Source organism: Chlorocebus sabaeus, chromosome 10 (genome assembly GCF_047675955.1).
Source record: "Chlorocebus sabaeus isolate Y175 chromosome 10, mChlSab1.0.hap1, whole genome shotgun sequence".
In the NCBI taxonomy this organism is placed as follows: Eukaryota; Metazoa; Chordata; class Mammalia; order Primates; family Cercopithecidae; genus Chlorocebus; species Chlorocebus sabaeus.
The window spans coordinates 11,574,595-11,592,554 of record NC_132913.1 but is presented as its reverse complement, the minus strand read 5'-3'; the positions used below and the strand labels follow the sequence as shown (position 1 = coordinate 11,592,554).

The window sequence follows — 17,960 nt, the reverse complement described above, 5'->3', positions numbered from 1 at the left end:
GCCTAATGTCAGTGGGGAGAAGAAGAACTTTTTTTTAATGATAATATCATCTAATACATTTTCCTTATCTCCAGACCTTATAGCTTGGATGTTAGGTGTCTCGTCAGTCAACAGAAGAGCAGATACTAGGTGTAAAATGTGTGCTTCAGTGCCACACCAGCAGTCATGTGAATTGACACAGTAGCTGTCATCACTCTTATACCTGTCCTTAGGCAATAAGGCAGTAATTATTTTATCTGGTAATAACGCCAATAGTGGTCAGTGTTCTTATCAAGAACAATTTTCCCCTTACCTATTTAATACTTTACTTCTCCCAAATCCACAAGTTCCGTGGATGCATACTTCTTAAGACACAAGTTGAACCACAAGTTTCCACTTTTGGCCTTTGTGGAAAGCTCACAAGTAATGTTTTGTTTTGTTTTGTTTTGTTTGAAATGGAGTTTCCTTCTGTCGCCCAGGCTAGAGTGCAGTGGTGCAATCTCAGCTCACTGCAAGCTGCGCCTCCCAGGTTCATGCCATTCTCCTGCCTCAGCCTCCCGGTAGCTGGGACTACAGGCGCCCGCCACCACTCCCGGCTAATGTTTTGTATTTTTAGTAGAGAGGGGGTTTCACCATGTTAGCCAGGATGGTCTCGATCTCCTGACCTTGTGATCCGGCCACCTCGGCCTCCCAAAGTGCTGGGGTTACAGGCATGAGCCACCGCACCCAGCCACAAGTAATGTTTTTATACATGTTATGCTTGTTTAAAGCTAGAGTTTCTGCCCTGAAGTTACCTTTATCATATCTAGCTCTTTTTATCAATTCCTGTTGCCACAAATTGAGGCTTATGCTCTCTAATGTTAATTGGATTGAGTTTTCTCACCTTAAATCGTATGTTCTGACAATATCTAAACCAGTTTTGTCTCTGGTGATGATCTCAGCACTCTTACTCAGATTTCCAATCCTTATCACATCATTGAATTCAATACTTCCATGAATCGTATTTTATTTCTAAAAAGATTAGGCCAGTCTCTTAAGCTATTTAGACTGGAATAGTTACTTTATCTGTGGAACTGCCCAATTATCAGTTCTGGATTTTCTTGCCTCCCTTATTCCTGGCTACCCATGACTCCTCTGAAAACCTTAAACAATTTTTTTTGGAAAGCTGTTTACTTTGTTATAATAGATTAATAGGTATCTTCACAGGAATACCTTTAAAATATATTTTATTATATAATTGTTTATAAATATGATAAAGTAGGAAATTAGATTTATTACTTCAAAGTTAGGAAAATTTTCATTAAAAAGTGGCACTTCCAAATAAATATGAAATTTAGAGCCTGTCTCCTACTAGACATTGTAAATATGTGGGTTTCTTGACCCTAACTTTTAAAAAAGTTTTGAAACAGCTTCCAAATTTGTCTTATTGTCTAGATCACAAGAGACACCTGGAGATGGGAAGCCTCCAGCTTTACCACCCAAACAATCAAAGAAAAACAGTTGGAACCAAATTCATTATTCACACTCACAACAAGATCTAGAAAGTCATATTAATGAAACATTTGATATTCCATCTTCTCCTGAAAAGCCCACTGTAAGTAGCTTCTTCAGATATTCTCATTTTTCTTTGAATTTTTAAAATCCTAAATGAAATTTCTTTTATACTGTGGCATTTTTTAGTTGTAAGTTGTATTACAGTACCTTCTCTTTTTCATCATATTCTTTGGTCATGAATTGTGCCATGATGTAACTTGATATAAGTTCTATAATTAGAAGTGACCATAGAGTGCACAGAGTATATAATTAAATAAGCTTTGGGGTTAAGGGAAGATTCCTAGAAGAGATCATCTCTGATAAGAACTAGTCAGATTTTTTCCTTCAAAGGGCAGGCATAGAACATACTAAATGAAAGAAGCCCAGGACAAATAGCCATGTGTTGTATGATTTCGTATACATGAAATATCCAAAACAGTCAGATCTATCAAGAGACAGTAAGTAGATTTGTGGTTGACTAGGCTTTGGAGGATGGCAGGTGGGGAAATGGGGAACGACTGCTAATGGATACAAGATTTCTTTCGGAGTTGATGAAAATATTCTAAAATTAGGTAATAGTGATGTTTGTACACCTCTGTGACAAGAGTAAAAATTATGGAAATATACACTTTAAATAGGTGAATTATATGTGAATTATATCTCAATAAAGCTGTTTTTTAAAATCACATATATCAAGCAGAGGAAGTATCATTTGAATTCATGTAACATTTATGAGCACCCTCTGTGTACTCATACATATGAACCTGGCTTGCTATGAGCCAGGTTCTACGGATATAGCAATTAATAAAGACAGACATGGCCTCTGTACCTCCTGTCACTTAATAGTCTAGCATGTGCTGGCAAGAATGCATGAGAGGATATATCTGGTTGGGCTAACTGCAAGTTATTAGTCAAAGAATTTACTTTTCTGAACTCAAATTTTTACTAGAATTATGATTTTTTACAAACTATACGTAATATAAACATATAAAAAGTATGCTTCCTATATATCTGAAGAATAGATTTTAAGTGAAGAAAATTACAGGTTATTTAATTTTGTCTTTTTAAGCCTAATGGTGGTATTCCACATGATAATCTTGTCCTAATCAGAATGAAACCTGATGAAAATGGAAGGTTTGGATTCAATGTAAAGGTAATCTGGAATTTATTTTATACTCAGTTTTTAAATTAAGGTGTTCTTATTTTGGTAATATTTGACTAACATTTTACTTACTCTCTTTTTAAGGGAGGATATGATCAGAAGATGCCTGTGATTGTGTCTCGAGTAGCACCAGGAACACCTGTGAGTTATCTAAATGTTTCAAATAAATCCTGTTTTGAAGAATATGTACTTATTTTATAATTCTTATTAGTTTAAATAAAGGAAGAAATTTCATCATTTCTTTTATTAAGTGTCAAATGTTGGCTGAATCTCTTTAAGTTGCTGGGAAGTTAGTTTTTACTTGTTCTCTATAAGTTTTTAAAATCCCTGTTTTTATAAAGAAGCTATTTATGACTTTCAGTGCTTCTAAAGCATTAACAGAGTCTATCAAAATAACCCCCTTAAAAAACAAAATATAGACAGAGATATAGTTTTGTGAGGGGTTTTGTTTGCTTGTTTATTTTTTATTAGAGTAGTTTAAGTACATTATACTTGCCTATGCGCACCTTTAAAATTTTACTTTAAATGGAAATGATACTACAAGAACCAGCAGCCTGAGAGAAAGAGGCCAGCTATGCTTTTTTAGGTGCTTTGCAGCAACCTCAAAGTTGGTTTGAAAATCACAATTGAGATTGATCAAGGATATCATGTTATGTGGTTTTGGTTCTGGTTTTTAAGGACCTTGTTTTTTGCTAAAATAACGGGGTACTCCTGGAATACCCCTGGCATGAGCATAAAGACAGAATAGCTTATTTAAATATAAATACGTCACATAGCTATTGAGGTGTCACATGAAACTAAAGAGCATGAATGCAATCATACCTCTACAAGAAACTTTTAAAATCATCAAGACTTTCTACTTTTCATCTGTTTCTTTTTATGTGATTGTTTGATTCCTCTGAGTGCAGATGAATTTGTACATTGAAGCAGCCTACCTCTCAAGCCACTCCAGATAAACACTCCAGTCTACGTAAAAACAGTGTACTTAGTAGCAGCTTCAAGCAGAGTTTTGTAACACCACTACCACACACACACACACGCACACACACACGATTGTGACTCCTAAGTCTCCACTAAATAGGAATTGTGTAACTACCTACTGCTATTGTGATCCTCAATCCATGTAGTAGGATATGACTACTAATAACTTCCAGGTTTGTATATTACCAGCTCAGTAGCCCACAGTGACCTCGCAGTCTAAATTATAAACTCCTGGGAAGTAAACTCTTAATAGACCCAGCATGGATCATATTTCCTCACTTGAAAAAAGTCTGTTGTGACTGGGGGACGAGACCAGGGATATAATGTATAAAATGACTCCTGGGGACATGCTATTAATACGTATGTAAAAGATGGGGACAAAGATGGTAGAGATAATCCAAAAGTATTTATTTTATATATATTTGATGGGAAATATGAATATGATTGGGACTGCAGATGAAGGGATGAAGGATTGATGAATTATCATCTATCATGTAGAAAGGTAATAGATAATATCTAAAACAGAAAAGAATAACAAATAGAGAGATGTTAGAGATGCAGAGGTAAATACAGAAAGATATATCTAAAGTGTTGAAACAACACTTTTAGAGATGGGGAGGTGGTAGGGAGGAACACAAATAGTTTCTTAACAATCTTACATAACTAGTCAAATCTTTTAATGGTGTGATTTATAACTTTGCTAAAAACAAAAAAATTTAAGACTTAAAGCAGTTGTATATCTTTTGGCCTGACAATTTCACATTTAGGAATTTCCCCTAATGAAATAATTCGACTAGGGAACAAAGAGTACTTACACAACGATATTAACTGTATGGTTTATAACAGTTTAAAGTGGAAAAATAATCAAATGTGACTAGGGAACAAAGAAAACTTATACAAGGATATTAACTGTATGGTTTATAACTGTTTAATGTGGAAAAATAATCAAATGTGACTAGGGAACAAAGAATACTTATACAAGGATATTAATTATAGTATGGTTTCTAACAGTTTAAAATGAAAAATAACCAAAATGTTTATCGTTAAAGTTGGGAAAACAAATTATATGGTGCTTTGTGTCTATTGAGATGATAATGTAACTCTATATAAATATGGAAATATATCCATAAGATGGCATTATGGAAAAATGCATGTTATAATTTCACATATATGTTTGAACCAGTTTGTTAAAATAATACATACGTAGAAAAATTCTGGAAACATGCTTTAAAAAGTTAACAGTGTTTAATGTGGGTAATGGAATTACAGGTATTCTGTATTTTTTTGATTGTCTGGATCATGACAATGAGCATATATTGCTCTTAGAAAGTATAATACACATTTCTTTATTTACATGACAGTTGTAATAGTCAATGACTTACATGCATTTAAAAAGTATTCATTTTTCTGAGCAATGAATATGGATAGTTTTCAATTAAGTCAAGGTTTCACAGAAGATTCTATAGATATATTCATTTCCAAACAGAATTCTAAAACTCTTTTCTCTTTTTAATCTGTACATATTGTTGGTAATTTTTCCCTTTTGCCATGTAGAACTATGTTCCATAAATATTGGCTGAAATTTAGAACAAATTAAAACATTCTGTTAAAACATTCTATTGGGGGAAAAAATTAAAACAATGGGAATTTATTATTTTTGTATTATTTTATTAATTTAGAGACCACCACAACCTTCTAATTAGAAACCACAGTTTAGGCAATCAGGGGAAAAGGAAAAGGTTTCTGTTGTTTTATCAATACGTAATAGTTGTACATATTTATGGAGTTCAAATATTTTATTGTCATTTTTTATATTGGACATCTTCTGAAATGGATAAAATAACTCCCAATTAAAGTTATGATTCTCCTTCTGTTTGATAATCTTAGCCAAAAGCTGTTGCTCCAACAAAACTCATTTTAACATTATTGGCCAGGTGTGATGCTCATGCCTGTAATCTTAGCACTTTGGGAGGCTAAGGTGGGAGGATTGCTTGAGCTCAGGAGTTTAAGACTACCCTGGGCAACATCGTGAAACGTTGTTTCTACAAAAAAATACTTTAAAATTGGCCAGATATTTTGGTACATGCCTGTGATGCCAGCTACTCCAGTGGCTGAAGTGGGAGGATCACTTGAGCCCAGGAGATAAAGGCTGCAGTGAGCTGTGATCACACCACTACACTCCAGCCTAAGCAACAGACCAAGACCCTGTCTCAAATATATAGCGTGACCCTGTCTGAAATACACACACACACACACACACACACACACACACACACACACACAGAGCAAGACCCTCAAACATACCTATTTGAGCAAGACAGGGTCTTGCTCTGTATGTGTGTATATATACACACAAACAGTTAATTTAGACTTGTCAGCTCGGAATGAAATGCAAATTAAAAATTGTAACATATCTGACAAAAGGCATATTAACTATAAGAGAGTTCCCTTTAGTGATAATGGATACAGTAAGAGATTCATAGCTATCCTCTTTAACACATAGACCACCTCTTTTTTTCTGCCAACTACACTATGCACAAAATAATGTGAGGGAAAGCTCTGTCTGCTATAGCCTATAATTACATTTTCCCCAGTACCATTGGCTCCCAATTCACTACACTTCAGGTATCTCAAAGACATCTACAAAAACTTGGAACTAATTGGTATACAAAAGCATCACATTGCTAGTGCTCAGAGGGAGTATATGAATGTCTGTCATCTACTTCACTATATAAGTAGACAAAAAAGCAACTTGAGAGAATGAGCGTAACTCTAAATTTGAACATTCCAGATTTTAAAGCTTTGGGTTGAATTATCTTTATCTTCACAACAACTCTAAGAAATAATCAGAACTTTTCATTTTCAGATGTCTTTTCAGAACTTCAGATGTCTAAGATCACACATGTCAGAAGTAGCAGAGTAACTTCTAGACCAGTATTTTTTCCACTAATGACAATCCTTATTGGATTTTATTGACTTTGTGTTGATAATGAATTTCAATAGTTGTGCTTTTATTTCTTCATGCCTTTACCACAAGCGGTTCCCCTTTTTGTAAGATCCAACCGCATCAGTTCCTTCTCAAGCTGGCCTACCATTCTTCAACCTTCACTGTCGTATATTTTCATTGCTATGTTCCCAGAACATGCTGTCTATATTTCTATTTCTTTTGTCTCTTTTACCTTAATTGCTGTTTGTCTTCTCACTTTGCACTATAGTGCAAGACTATAAAAATGACCATGCAAGATGAAATCGTGCAGGATCTTGATGATTAATGGGAAAAATTATGGTTGTTCCCAAGACCTTTAAATTTGTTGTCAAAACATTAAGAATTTCCTTTACTGTCTCTTACAAAGGTAAAAGGAAATGAAAAAAATAGTAAAGCTAATATGGGATTTTGTATCCTGTAATTCAAAACATTAGAAACACTGAGAATTTAAATGTTTTATTTTCTTGTGAAAACTCATCATGAGTAGTTTAAATGGTGCTTGCCTCCTCCCCGTGGTACAGCTTAGAATACCAAATGAACTTCACTTCTTGTCTTGCCAAATTGTCATAATACTGTCTACTTGACATGCTTTCAACACTTTGTCCTTTGAACTTTCGATGTGAAATATCTCCAAAAGTTCTTTTGGCTACATATCTAGAGTCTCTCGAACAACACCAGTGTTAACATTCCCTGGTCATCTATTGCTTCTCTAACTCTATTTATGGTCAATTCAAACTTCACCTCTAGCATTATTCACTTTGCTGCACTTTCATCTTTTGTGATCAATTCCCTCTTTAGGTTTAGGTTATTCATTTTAATATGGGTTTATCTCTGGGAGACTAGGAGGCAGCCCAACTACATGCTTCCCTGTCTGCACTTGAACTGAAAACAGATGACCACCAAACTTTGGAAGAACTGATGTGACTGGCCACTGATTATGATGTGTGTCTAATTTATGTAGTGATTTTTGTATTGAAGCTAGCAGCAAAGTTTGTACTTTCTACAGTTATTCACAGTAAATACACTGTGGTAACTAAAGTTTGAATCGTATTGTTGGGGGACTGGTGTTACTTAATTAAATCATGATGACTGAAGTTTGTATGTATCTAGACAGTGTAAAGCTAAAGCTACTTGTGTGTATGTACCTGGAAATCATCAGTCTTACTTGTATGTCTAGGCACATAATAGGTCATCAGGAAAGAAATTGTTGAATGAAGAAGGAACAAAAATACTATCTCTCTGGGAAAGCTAGATTTCTCTGTTTTTTAAATAGATGAATAAATGAATAGATGCTTTTCTATATGTAGTTTAGTTCTCTTGCTATCAGGTCTATAAAAATAAATTCCTGTGCTCTCCTTTCAGAAAGTTGCATGCCAATCTGAAAACTTATCTATATTATATTACAGGCTGACCTCTGTGTCCCTAGATTGAATGAAGGGGACCAAGTTGTACTGATCAATGGTCGGGACATTGCAGAACACACTCACGATCAGGTTGTGCTGTTTATTAAAGCTAGTTGTGAGAGACATTCTGGGGAACTCATGCTTCTAGTTCGACCTAATGGTGAGTACTCTATGTAGTACCAGGTATTTATCATAATTTATTACTGTTCATTACTGAACACAGCAGCCAGATTTCTGACATAAAACATAAGTCACCTAAGTTTCCTGCTCAAAGCACAGTGGCTTTCATTGACACGTGGAGCAGAATTCAAGTTCTTTGACCCCCACCCCTTGCTCCCACTCAGCCTTGCTTACTTTCCTCTATTCTACACTAGCTTTCTTGCAGTTCCTCAGATGTTCCAATCTAATCTACTTATTAGGGTTTTTATCCTTGCTGTTCCCTCTGCTAACATGCTCTTTTTGATTTTTGTTTTGACTTATACCTATATTTCATTCAGGTTTCTGCTCAGATACTATCTTTAGAAGGGCTTTCTCCCCTGACTACCATAGCTAAAATGACTTCTCATTTCCCCTAAATTGTAGTAGTTGTAGTACTAGTACTCAATAAATACTAGTTGAATGAATGAGTAAATTTGAACTCTGTTCCACTCTTAGAAAATGCCATAACAAGCTATAAAGTGTTTTTAAAATATTGCCTTTGTTTTCAGTATATGATGTCTGCTGGCCTAATCATGTCATCTCCCGATCTGGACAGCTGACTTGTTAAGTCATAGTCATGGAATTCCAGGTTTGGAGAAACCTTGAACGCCATAAGCTCTAGCTGTTTGGTTAATTGCATGAATTTCCTCCACAACAACCTCAAGAATCTATATTCTACCAATATAGGTAGAGTACTTTCTGGCTCCTGAAACAGGTCATTCCATCTTTGGATAGCTCAAACTATAAATTGAACTAAAAGTCCATCTTTCTTCAGTCCTTCTCCTAATTCTATCACTTTGTGCTATGCATTATAAGTTTAACCCCCCTTCCTTCAGTTTTTTGACAATAGCTAATTTTACCAGAAACCCTCCTCCCTTTCTCCACTTTAACAGTCCTAGGGTCTTCAGCCAGTATTCATATGGCATTGTTTAGAGTTCCCTCAACACTTTATCAGTCTGCTCTAAGAAAAAAGTTTTATATGTCTAATATCCCAGAATTAGACGTATTCTTCTGGTTTTGTTCTGTACAATTTACTATTAATCATTATTTTAGCCACAGAATAATTATTGTTAATGCCATATTGCCACTTGTTGAATATGTACCATAGGAAAGTAAAATATCATTCGAATTCTACTTGTCACCACCACACCCAACCCTGCAAAATTTTGCAAGGACTTTTCTTTTTTATAAACTAAAAATAAAAAATCCTCTTTTTACTTCTTGTTCACAAATAGGCGTTTTCACTTTATCTTCTCCACTTTGTGTTCTTTTCCATTCATGGTCTAGAATTGGCTTTCTAGGAAGATTAAAAGGACTTCAACAGAACATTCTATTTTGACTTTTCAAGGAACTTGTTCATTTAGACCTGATACTTAGGTGAGTCATTAGGTGTTTTCTGTCACATACAGCTACTTAAATTTTAAACCAGGCATAACATTTTTTTTTCTTTATTTATTGTATTCTGTTTTCTCTTGATAATAGATCCTAAAGAACTCGATAATATTAGCTAATAGTTATTAAAAGCTTTCTGTGTACTTAGGCTCTTTTGCATATTAGACATCCAATGAGATAGATGAATTATCCCCATTCTAGAGTTGAAGATACTTTGACACCAAGACATTCAGTTACCTGCTCACAGATTCATGATGGTACAGAGCCAGAATATGAACAAAAATCCATATGATGGCAAAGACCCAGCCTTTTTACAATCCCAGATCTCATCCTTTTGCTTTAAAGTAGGAGAGGAACCCACTAGGGTCTACTTCTTGCAAAATTTCTTTCTAAATTGTTTCATAGTCAAAATATGGAGCAGAACCTGCATCTACTTTCAGTGTAGGTCTATCTTTTCCATTCTTAAAGTATCATATAATTAAAATTTAAACTATGTTTGCCAAGAATATATTTTTGTTTTCTGATCTTTTCCCCTTTAATTCTTATTTCTTCTTAGGCAAAATGTTGTCATACCTTTTTGTCCTTTCATTCTTCATTTCAGAAATTTATTTTTCTAAAAAAAAAGTATAGGTATTCAAGGAGGAACCAGATCTCTTAGGCAACGGTAAAAGAGGCCCCTACCTTGGCTCCATATTTTAGAAGGCCCTGCTTTGGCTCTCTTTCTTCTCCCAATGCAGTCATAATTTTATAGGACCAAAAGGACATGCCAAGCTATAACCTCCCTTCCCTTTCTATGCCACTTTTTTCAAACCTCAGTTCTGGGTCCAGGTAATCCTGAGCCTCTCTAGATCTTCATGGGTATTTTCCACACATCCGTTCTCTCAATGTTGGTTCACATGGTATGTGTATTCTAGCCCAGCAGGTGGCTAAGAGGCTACAGTTTGTGGAGGGAGAGGTATACATATATCTTGCATGTGGGCTGGGATCTTCACATGTGTGTTTATAAGCCCCTATGTTAAAAAATGGGACTGAGAGTGGGTAACGGTGGAATACAGGCCTAGGATCTGGGGTCTAAATCTCCTCACATTACCAAGACCATGAATTCTGGCCTAGAATTCTCATTTGAATTCTGGCCTCCCAGGTTGTTTTGTAGATACATCACCGAAAGAGGATGAAGCATATTTTGTTTAGCACTGTGTTCAAGTTTTTTGTAACTTAAACATATGGTGTATAGGTCTCTATTTGTACTCTTGCCCTAGGTCCCCTAGAAATTAAGAGAGGGTATATTCACAGGTGCTTCTCAGCAGCTCTTCTCTTTCTTATTGTCTCTTCAAGTTATAGACATTTTCAGCAATGTAGCCAAGAACGCTTCTTCCCTCCAAAGGTACAGTAAAGCCCCTCAACTCCACAACTACTTTCTGTCCCCCGCACAATGACGCCAGACTCAGGTCTGTTGTAATTCTTCATAAATGAATTGTTTTTTGAACAAAACATTATACAGTGTATCTGGTAAATTCCTATCATGTGAATTCATGAAGATTTCCACGTGTTTGGGGATTGGTTTGATTTTTCTTCTTTGTTTTTGTTTGTTTGTTTGTTTGTTTTTTTAGCTGTATATGATGTAGTGGAAGAAAAGCTAGAAAATGAGCCAGATTTCCAGTATATTCCTGAGAAAGCCCCACTAGATAGTGTGCATCAGGATGACCATTCCCTGCGGGAGTCAATGATCCAGCTAGCTGAGGGGCTTATCACTGGAACAGTCCTGACACAGTTTGATGTAAGTAATATCATTATATATTAAAAGCATTTTGCTGATATTTTCTAACTAGTTTCATAGTTTTTTAAGTGCCTAATCTATGCATTATAATTTCTAAACTAAAATGATATTCTGAGAAATGTTTGACATAAAGAGTTCTAAAATGCCAAATTTTGAAAATTGCTCCCAAAATACTAGCTATGGTTATATAAATAGAATATCTTTTAAAAAGAGGGATAAGGAAATTTTATACATATGTCATCAAACTGAATTTTTTTCTGTAGTTAAATAGCTGTTTTTTTGAAAAGTGGCAGATGAGGATAGGCTATTATAGACTTTAAAATCCTGAGCTAAAGGAAAATAACTTTTATTTTTGAAGTTTATACCTTGTCATATTTCATCTCTGTTTATTTTTTGTCAGTGCAATCTTGAAAACTGGGAAAAACAAAACCTTCAGACAGATCATTATATCCAACGAACTAGAATGCTTCTTCAGTGCTTGTAATACGCATTTGACCCACGGCCACCCAGTGGATTTGGAAATGTTTTATTCAGACTGCATGAACCTAATCTGTTTAAAACAGTAAACCCGAATTTTTTTTTTTTTTTTTTTTTTTTTTTGAGAAGTGGCCCCTCACTATGTAGCCTAGGCTGATCTCAAATTCCTATGTCCAAACAGTCCTCCGGCCTCAGCCTCTCAAGTAACTGGAATTACAGGCATGCACAGCCATGCTAGGCTCCCTGGATCGTTTTCAATGTGTTTTTAGAAATGACCATTATTAATAATTGTTGCTCTGACATATATGTTATAGGTAAATGTTTAATTATAAAACATTTAGGATATGTCTGTTAGTTTTTGTTCAAAAGTTCTTAGTTCATATACTGTAAACACCTCCAAACTAAATGAAAGTTAAATGTTTTCTGCAGATTTGCTACTCACAACTTCAGGTGCTCCTGCTGTAAGCAGAATTGGTTTCACTAGTTTTACCGCTTTTCAAAATATGACACATACTTTATGTTAGAAATTGAAGAATTCAGCTTTGCAAATCTGGTTCAGTACTCTACTAGCCTATAATATATCATTGTATAGATGACCTATTCAAAGGGAAAAAAACCTGTTTCCTGTTAGTATAGAAACAAGTCCGGAAAACAAAACAGAAATTGTTTATGGCTTTTGTTGGAATTGTCCCCTTTCTTTTTTTTTTTAGCAACTTTATCGGAAAAAACCTGGAATGACAATGTCTTGTGCCAAATTACCTCAGAATATTTCCAAAAATAGATACAGAGATATTTCGCCTTGTAAGTATCTTATTGTCTCTGTTAAATTTAATCTTTTAAACATAACTTTACTAAAACATTATTTCTTTTAAATTTTTTAGATGATGCCACACGGGTCATTTTAAAAGGTAATGAAGACTACATCAATGCGAACTATATAAATGTAAGTTTATTTTTATTATGCCTTTGCCATTTGGAAAAATAGGAGCCACTATGAACTTTGAGGTTATTTTCTTTATGTTAAAATCCTAACCTGGGTAGAATATTAAAACTTTCAGATATGAAAAATATTATTGAAGTAATATTAAATAAAATATTTTGGTTTTAATATACAGGTAGAGCAGTGGAATGGAATAGTCCAGTTCATAAATAGACTTAGATAAATACTAGAATTTTGTTTATGGTAGAGATGGTCTTTTAAATCATTGGAGATAAAACAGACTATCCAATGAATGGGTGGTCGGGTCAACTGTCTAGAACAAGAGCCCCCAACCCCTGGGCCATGGACCAGTAATCATACATGGCCTATCAGGAACCAGGCCGCATGACAGGAGGTGAGTGGTGGGCAGACATTACCACCTGAACTCCATCTGCTATCAGATCAGTGGTGACATTAGATTCTCATAGGAGTGCGACCTTCGTGAACTGCACATGTGAGGGATCTAGATTGCATGCTCATTATGAAAATCTAATGCCTGATGATCTATGCTGGAACAGTTTCATCCTGTAACCATCCCCACCTCCCAACCCTACTCCATGGAAAAAGTGTCTTCCAAGAAACCGGTCCCTGGTGCCAAAAAGGTTGGGGACCACTGGTCTAGAATATGTCATTGTAAAGAGGCATTTTTCTTTCTTACCCGGAAAAAAAAAAAATACTATTTTTTTCTTAACTCTGTAATTAGAAAATTTCAAATGTACAAAATTAGAGCAAAAAGTAAAATCAAACTTCATGTACACATCACTCAGTTTCAGCACTTGTCAACTCATGACACACTTTGTTTCACCTTTACCAGGTTCTTTTGAAGTAGATCTTTATATCATATCTTTCATCTATAAATACTTCACCTCCACTCGATGTCAACATATATTTCAAATATATCAAAATGTAATTTTAAAAGTGGAATTATGAAAATACTTGAAGGAAATATGTGAAAATTGTTTAAAATCTCAGGGGGAGGTTTTTTAAGCTTAGATACATGTCTAAGCTTAAAGAGATGAATTTGACAAGGTAAAATTTGTTATTTTTGGTATGCTGAAAAACTACTAAAATCAAACGATAAATGGAATTTTTTAAATACTAGAAAAGGCTTATTTAATATACAAAGAGCTTCATAAATGAATAAGAAAAGTAAGCCTGGGAAACATATTGAGACTCCATTTCTCGAATAAAAATAAAAATATAAAAATTAGCAGTCATGGTGGTGCATGCCTGTTGTTCCAGCTACTCAGGAGACTGAGGTGGGAGAATTGCTTGAGCCTGAGAGGTTGAGGCTACAGTGAGCCATGATCATATGACTGTCACTGGGTGACAGAACAAGACCCTGTCTAAAAAAAAAAAGAAAGTTCAATGAAAATAATGGATGAAGGACATGCAAAGACAATTCATAGAAAAGGAAATTATGCAAATGACATTTTTAATAGTCATTTTTAAATCTATACAAAAGTAGAGAGAATAGTATAAAAGAGTCCCCCCATACCTCTTACCCAGTTTCAAGAGCTATCAACTCGTGGCCAATCTTGTTTCAGCTAAGTACTAGCCTCCAAATTATTTTTAAACCTAAATATATCACTGTATATGTAAATTGGGTTAATTTTCACCATTCGATGTTGTCATACTCTGGAAAGTCTTTGTACGTGCTAAATTAGGGAGTATTTAATCATTGCTTCTAGGGAAAAAACAGGGTTAGGTTCCCCCAGGCCTAAAGTCACAACATTTTCATTAGCCGATAAATACATAATGTTGTTTCTGTTTAAAAACACTTTATTTAATATATATTGCTGATCCATTAACCTTTAACTCATAGTCAACAGCACTATAACTCATGCCTCAAGGAAGCTTATCTAACACATATTTCCTCTATGAGGTATATCACATCCTTCTTGAACTTAGAAACACTAGTCAGCACTTTAAAACTATACTTGGGGGCCATTTTTAAACAGCAAAATTACTAGTAAAAAAAAAAAAAAAAAACCAAAAGGTGAAAAGTATGGCACTACATAGAATGCAAAAAGGTCACTTGTTTACAGTATAAGAGGTAAAACAAGATGTCAGAGTTGGTTTGTTTGATCTCACTTGGAAATGTGCATGTCTTCAGATCACTCAGATTTTTCACTGCTGTATGTCTACCACATGACCAAGACATCCCTGCAGTTGTTTTAAGGGTTATGAATATATTTTAGCAAGTAGTCAAATTTGCAAATTGAGAATCCTTGATGGAAGATTAGCTACTTAAGAATATACCTCTGATAAGGCCTTTTTTTGTGGTAGCAAAACCACAATACTGTTTTAACACTTGGAAAAATAGTATCAGAGTTAAATGAAAAATACATGCGATTTACAAAAAACAAAAGTGCAAATGAAAACTTCAAGGAATTACTATTTCACCTATGAGATTGAAAGAACAAAAATTTGATAATACTACATGTAGGTCCACATCCTTTATGTGAAACCTTAGGTTAAATATGGGGCCAGGCGCAGTAGTGCATGCCTGTAATCCCAACACTGAAGAGAGGCATAGGCTGGAGGAATAGCTTCAACCCAGGGGTTTGAGACCTGCGTAGGCAACATAGGAAGACCTCCTTCTTCACATAAAGGGGCAGTGAGTGGGAGGGTATAGAAAAATATGCTTTTGGATTTCGATTTTTTGGAATTTTGAAAGTGTGTTTAGTACATATACCATGTACTATAATAAGTAACATCGCTGGCAGGCTATGGGACAAGTGCCCTGTAATCAATATATCTGAATAGTTAACAGCAAACTATAGATATTCTCCCTAAGTAAGACTAATAAAGAGTACAAATAGTCTTAGGTCAGTTCAGGTCAGATTTTGCTGTCAAGTGAGGGCAGGTTGGGGCAAGATTACAAAAATAAAAAACATGAGGGCCATTAAATCTGTATGAAATATTATGTTGTATATTTATACAGTAGAGCCATTTAAAAGAATGAAATTTTATTTACTAATCAAACATGATCTTGAAGATGAAGTAAAAAAGAGAAATAAGAAGCAGAACAACATTATATATAGTATGCTACCATTTTTAAAAAACAATCTTACAGAAAAGTGGAAAGTTAGTTTTGCATATACGTTTGTGTGTTGTATATAGAATATCTCTGATAAAGTTATATGACAAACTGAGAGAAAAAGATTACTTTCCTGGGTGTAAACTAGAAGCTGAAATGGGAGAAGAGACTTTCTTTTTTTTTTTTTTTGAGACGGAGTCTCGCTCTGTCGCCCAGGCTGGAGTGCAGTGGCCAAATCTCAGCTCACTGCAAGCTCCACCTCCCGGGTTTACGCCATTCTCCTGCCTCAGTCTCCCCAGTAGCTGGGACTACAGGTGCCCGCCACCTCGCCCGGCTAATTTTTTGTATTTTTTTTAGTAGAGACGGGGTTTCACCGTGTTAGCCAGGATGGTCTCGATCTCCTGACCTCGTGATCCGCCCGTCTTGGCCTCCCAAAGTGCTGAGATTACAGGCTTGAGCCACCGTGCCTGGCCAGAAGAGACTTTCTTTATTCACTCTTTGTTCTTTGAATTGTCATGTGCATATATCACCTTCTTAAAAAAATATTTAATCTCAAAATGTAGTAGGATAATGACTGATGACTCAGCTTTCCCAAATACTATCTTACGTCTTTGTGAAAATTATGAATTTTAAATATTATTCTGATATCCTCTAAAGTTATTTTATATGTAAAAATTCAAGCTAAAACCAATGGCAGAATTTTTGTTCCTCACAAATTTTACCCATACACTATTTACAGATAGGTATTTTTTATTTCTTTACCACGTCTCTGCCTCTGAAACAGAATTCTGGGTTAAGCTGCTTTTAAAAATCATAATAGGCCGGGTGTGGCTCACACTTGTAATCTCAGCACTTTGGGATGCCAAAGCAGGAGGATTGCTTGAGCCCAGGAAAATATTTGGAAAATACTTAAATTCTTATTTCCACTAATTAAAAGATAAATATCTATGACTGTTGAACATTGCCATGAACTTTCTTCTACAGATGAAATAAGAAATTGTTAATAAAGATTTGTTTTACTGACGGCAGTTCACTGAGATTAGTTGTATCCACTATAACAATTAGTGGGTGATTTTCATATTCCTGATTACTGTAAAAAGTAATGCAAAACATTTTATTTTCATGCCCTTTTCTTTTTAGATGGAAATCCCTTCTTCCAGCATTATAAATCAGTACATTGCTTGTCAAGGGCCATTACCACACACTTGTACAGATTTTTGGCAGATGACTTGGGAACAAGGCTCCTCTATGGTTGTAATGTTGACCACACAAGTTGAACGTGGCAGAGTAAGTCATAGTTGAATCTTACACATTGCTTGGACTTTTTTCAAATTATACTGCACATATGTAGTCAAAATATTCATGTTTATTTAAGCCTTTGTAACCTTTAGTCGTCTTTTCTTGTGGTTTGTTGTTTTAAATCATCATGGTTAAGTGCATAAAACTGTGACTAACATAAATAAACGTGACATAAGTGTTAGCCATTACTGTCATTGTTATTATTTAAAGGGATTAATGTACATCTGTTAAGGGGCTTGTATCTAATGTATATATGGAACTTTTTACAACTCAACTGTAAAATAAATAATGCAATATTTAAATAAAAAATGGGCAACAGATCTGAATAGCCAGTTCTCCAAAGAAGATATACAAATGGCTAAGAAGCACAAGAAAAGGTGCTCAACATCATTATCAGGGAGATGCAGATCAAAACCTTAATGAGACTTTATAGCCAAGAGGATGGCTAAAATAAAAAGGACCTATAATAACAAGTTCTAGGGATGATATGGAAAAAACAGAACCCTCCTATGGTGGGTTTGTAAAATCATCCAGCCATTTTGGAAAACAGTCTTGTAGTTCCTCAAAAAGTTAAACGTCGAGTTGGTATAACTTAGTACTTCCGTTCCTAAATCCGAAAGGATTGAAAAAGTTTGTCCACACAAAAATTTGTACATGAGCATTCATAGCAGCATTATTTATAATGGCCAAAATGTAGAAACAACTCAAATATACAAATAAAATGTGGTGTAGTCTTATCGTTGGATATTAT

General features: G+C 34.9%; 1 protein-coding gene across 3 annotated transcripts in view; it reads left to right on the top strand.

Moving 5' to 3' along the window:
* The window catches only part of PTPN4 (protein tyrosine phosphatase non-receptor type 4), a 241,659-nt gene that overhangs the window by 200,567 nt on the left and 23,132 nt on the right, over positions 1 to 17,960 (top strand). For all 3 annotated transcript variants that reach the window (XM_007964710.3, XM_037988092.2, XM_073019612.1), the window contains 8 exons: positions 1,414 to 1,573; positions 2,582 to 2,665; positions 2,759 to 2,815; positions 8,048 to 8,204; positions 11,245 to 11,411; positions 12,599 to 12,689; positions 12,770 to 12,831; positions 17,051 to 17,197. In XM_007964710.3, coding sequence (XP_007962901.1) covers positions 1,414 to 1,573; positions 2,582 to 2,665; positions 2,759 to 2,815; positions 8,048 to 8,204; positions 11,245 to 11,411; positions 12,599 to 12,689; positions 12,770 to 12,831; positions 17,051 to 17,197 — 925 coding nt within the window. The remainder of the gene's footprint in view (positions 1 to 1,413; positions 1,574 to 2,581; positions 2,666 to 2,758; positions 2,816 to 8,047; positions 8,205 to 11,244; positions 11,412 to 12,598; positions 12,690 to 12,769; positions 12,832 to 17,050; positions 17,198 to 17,960) is intronic.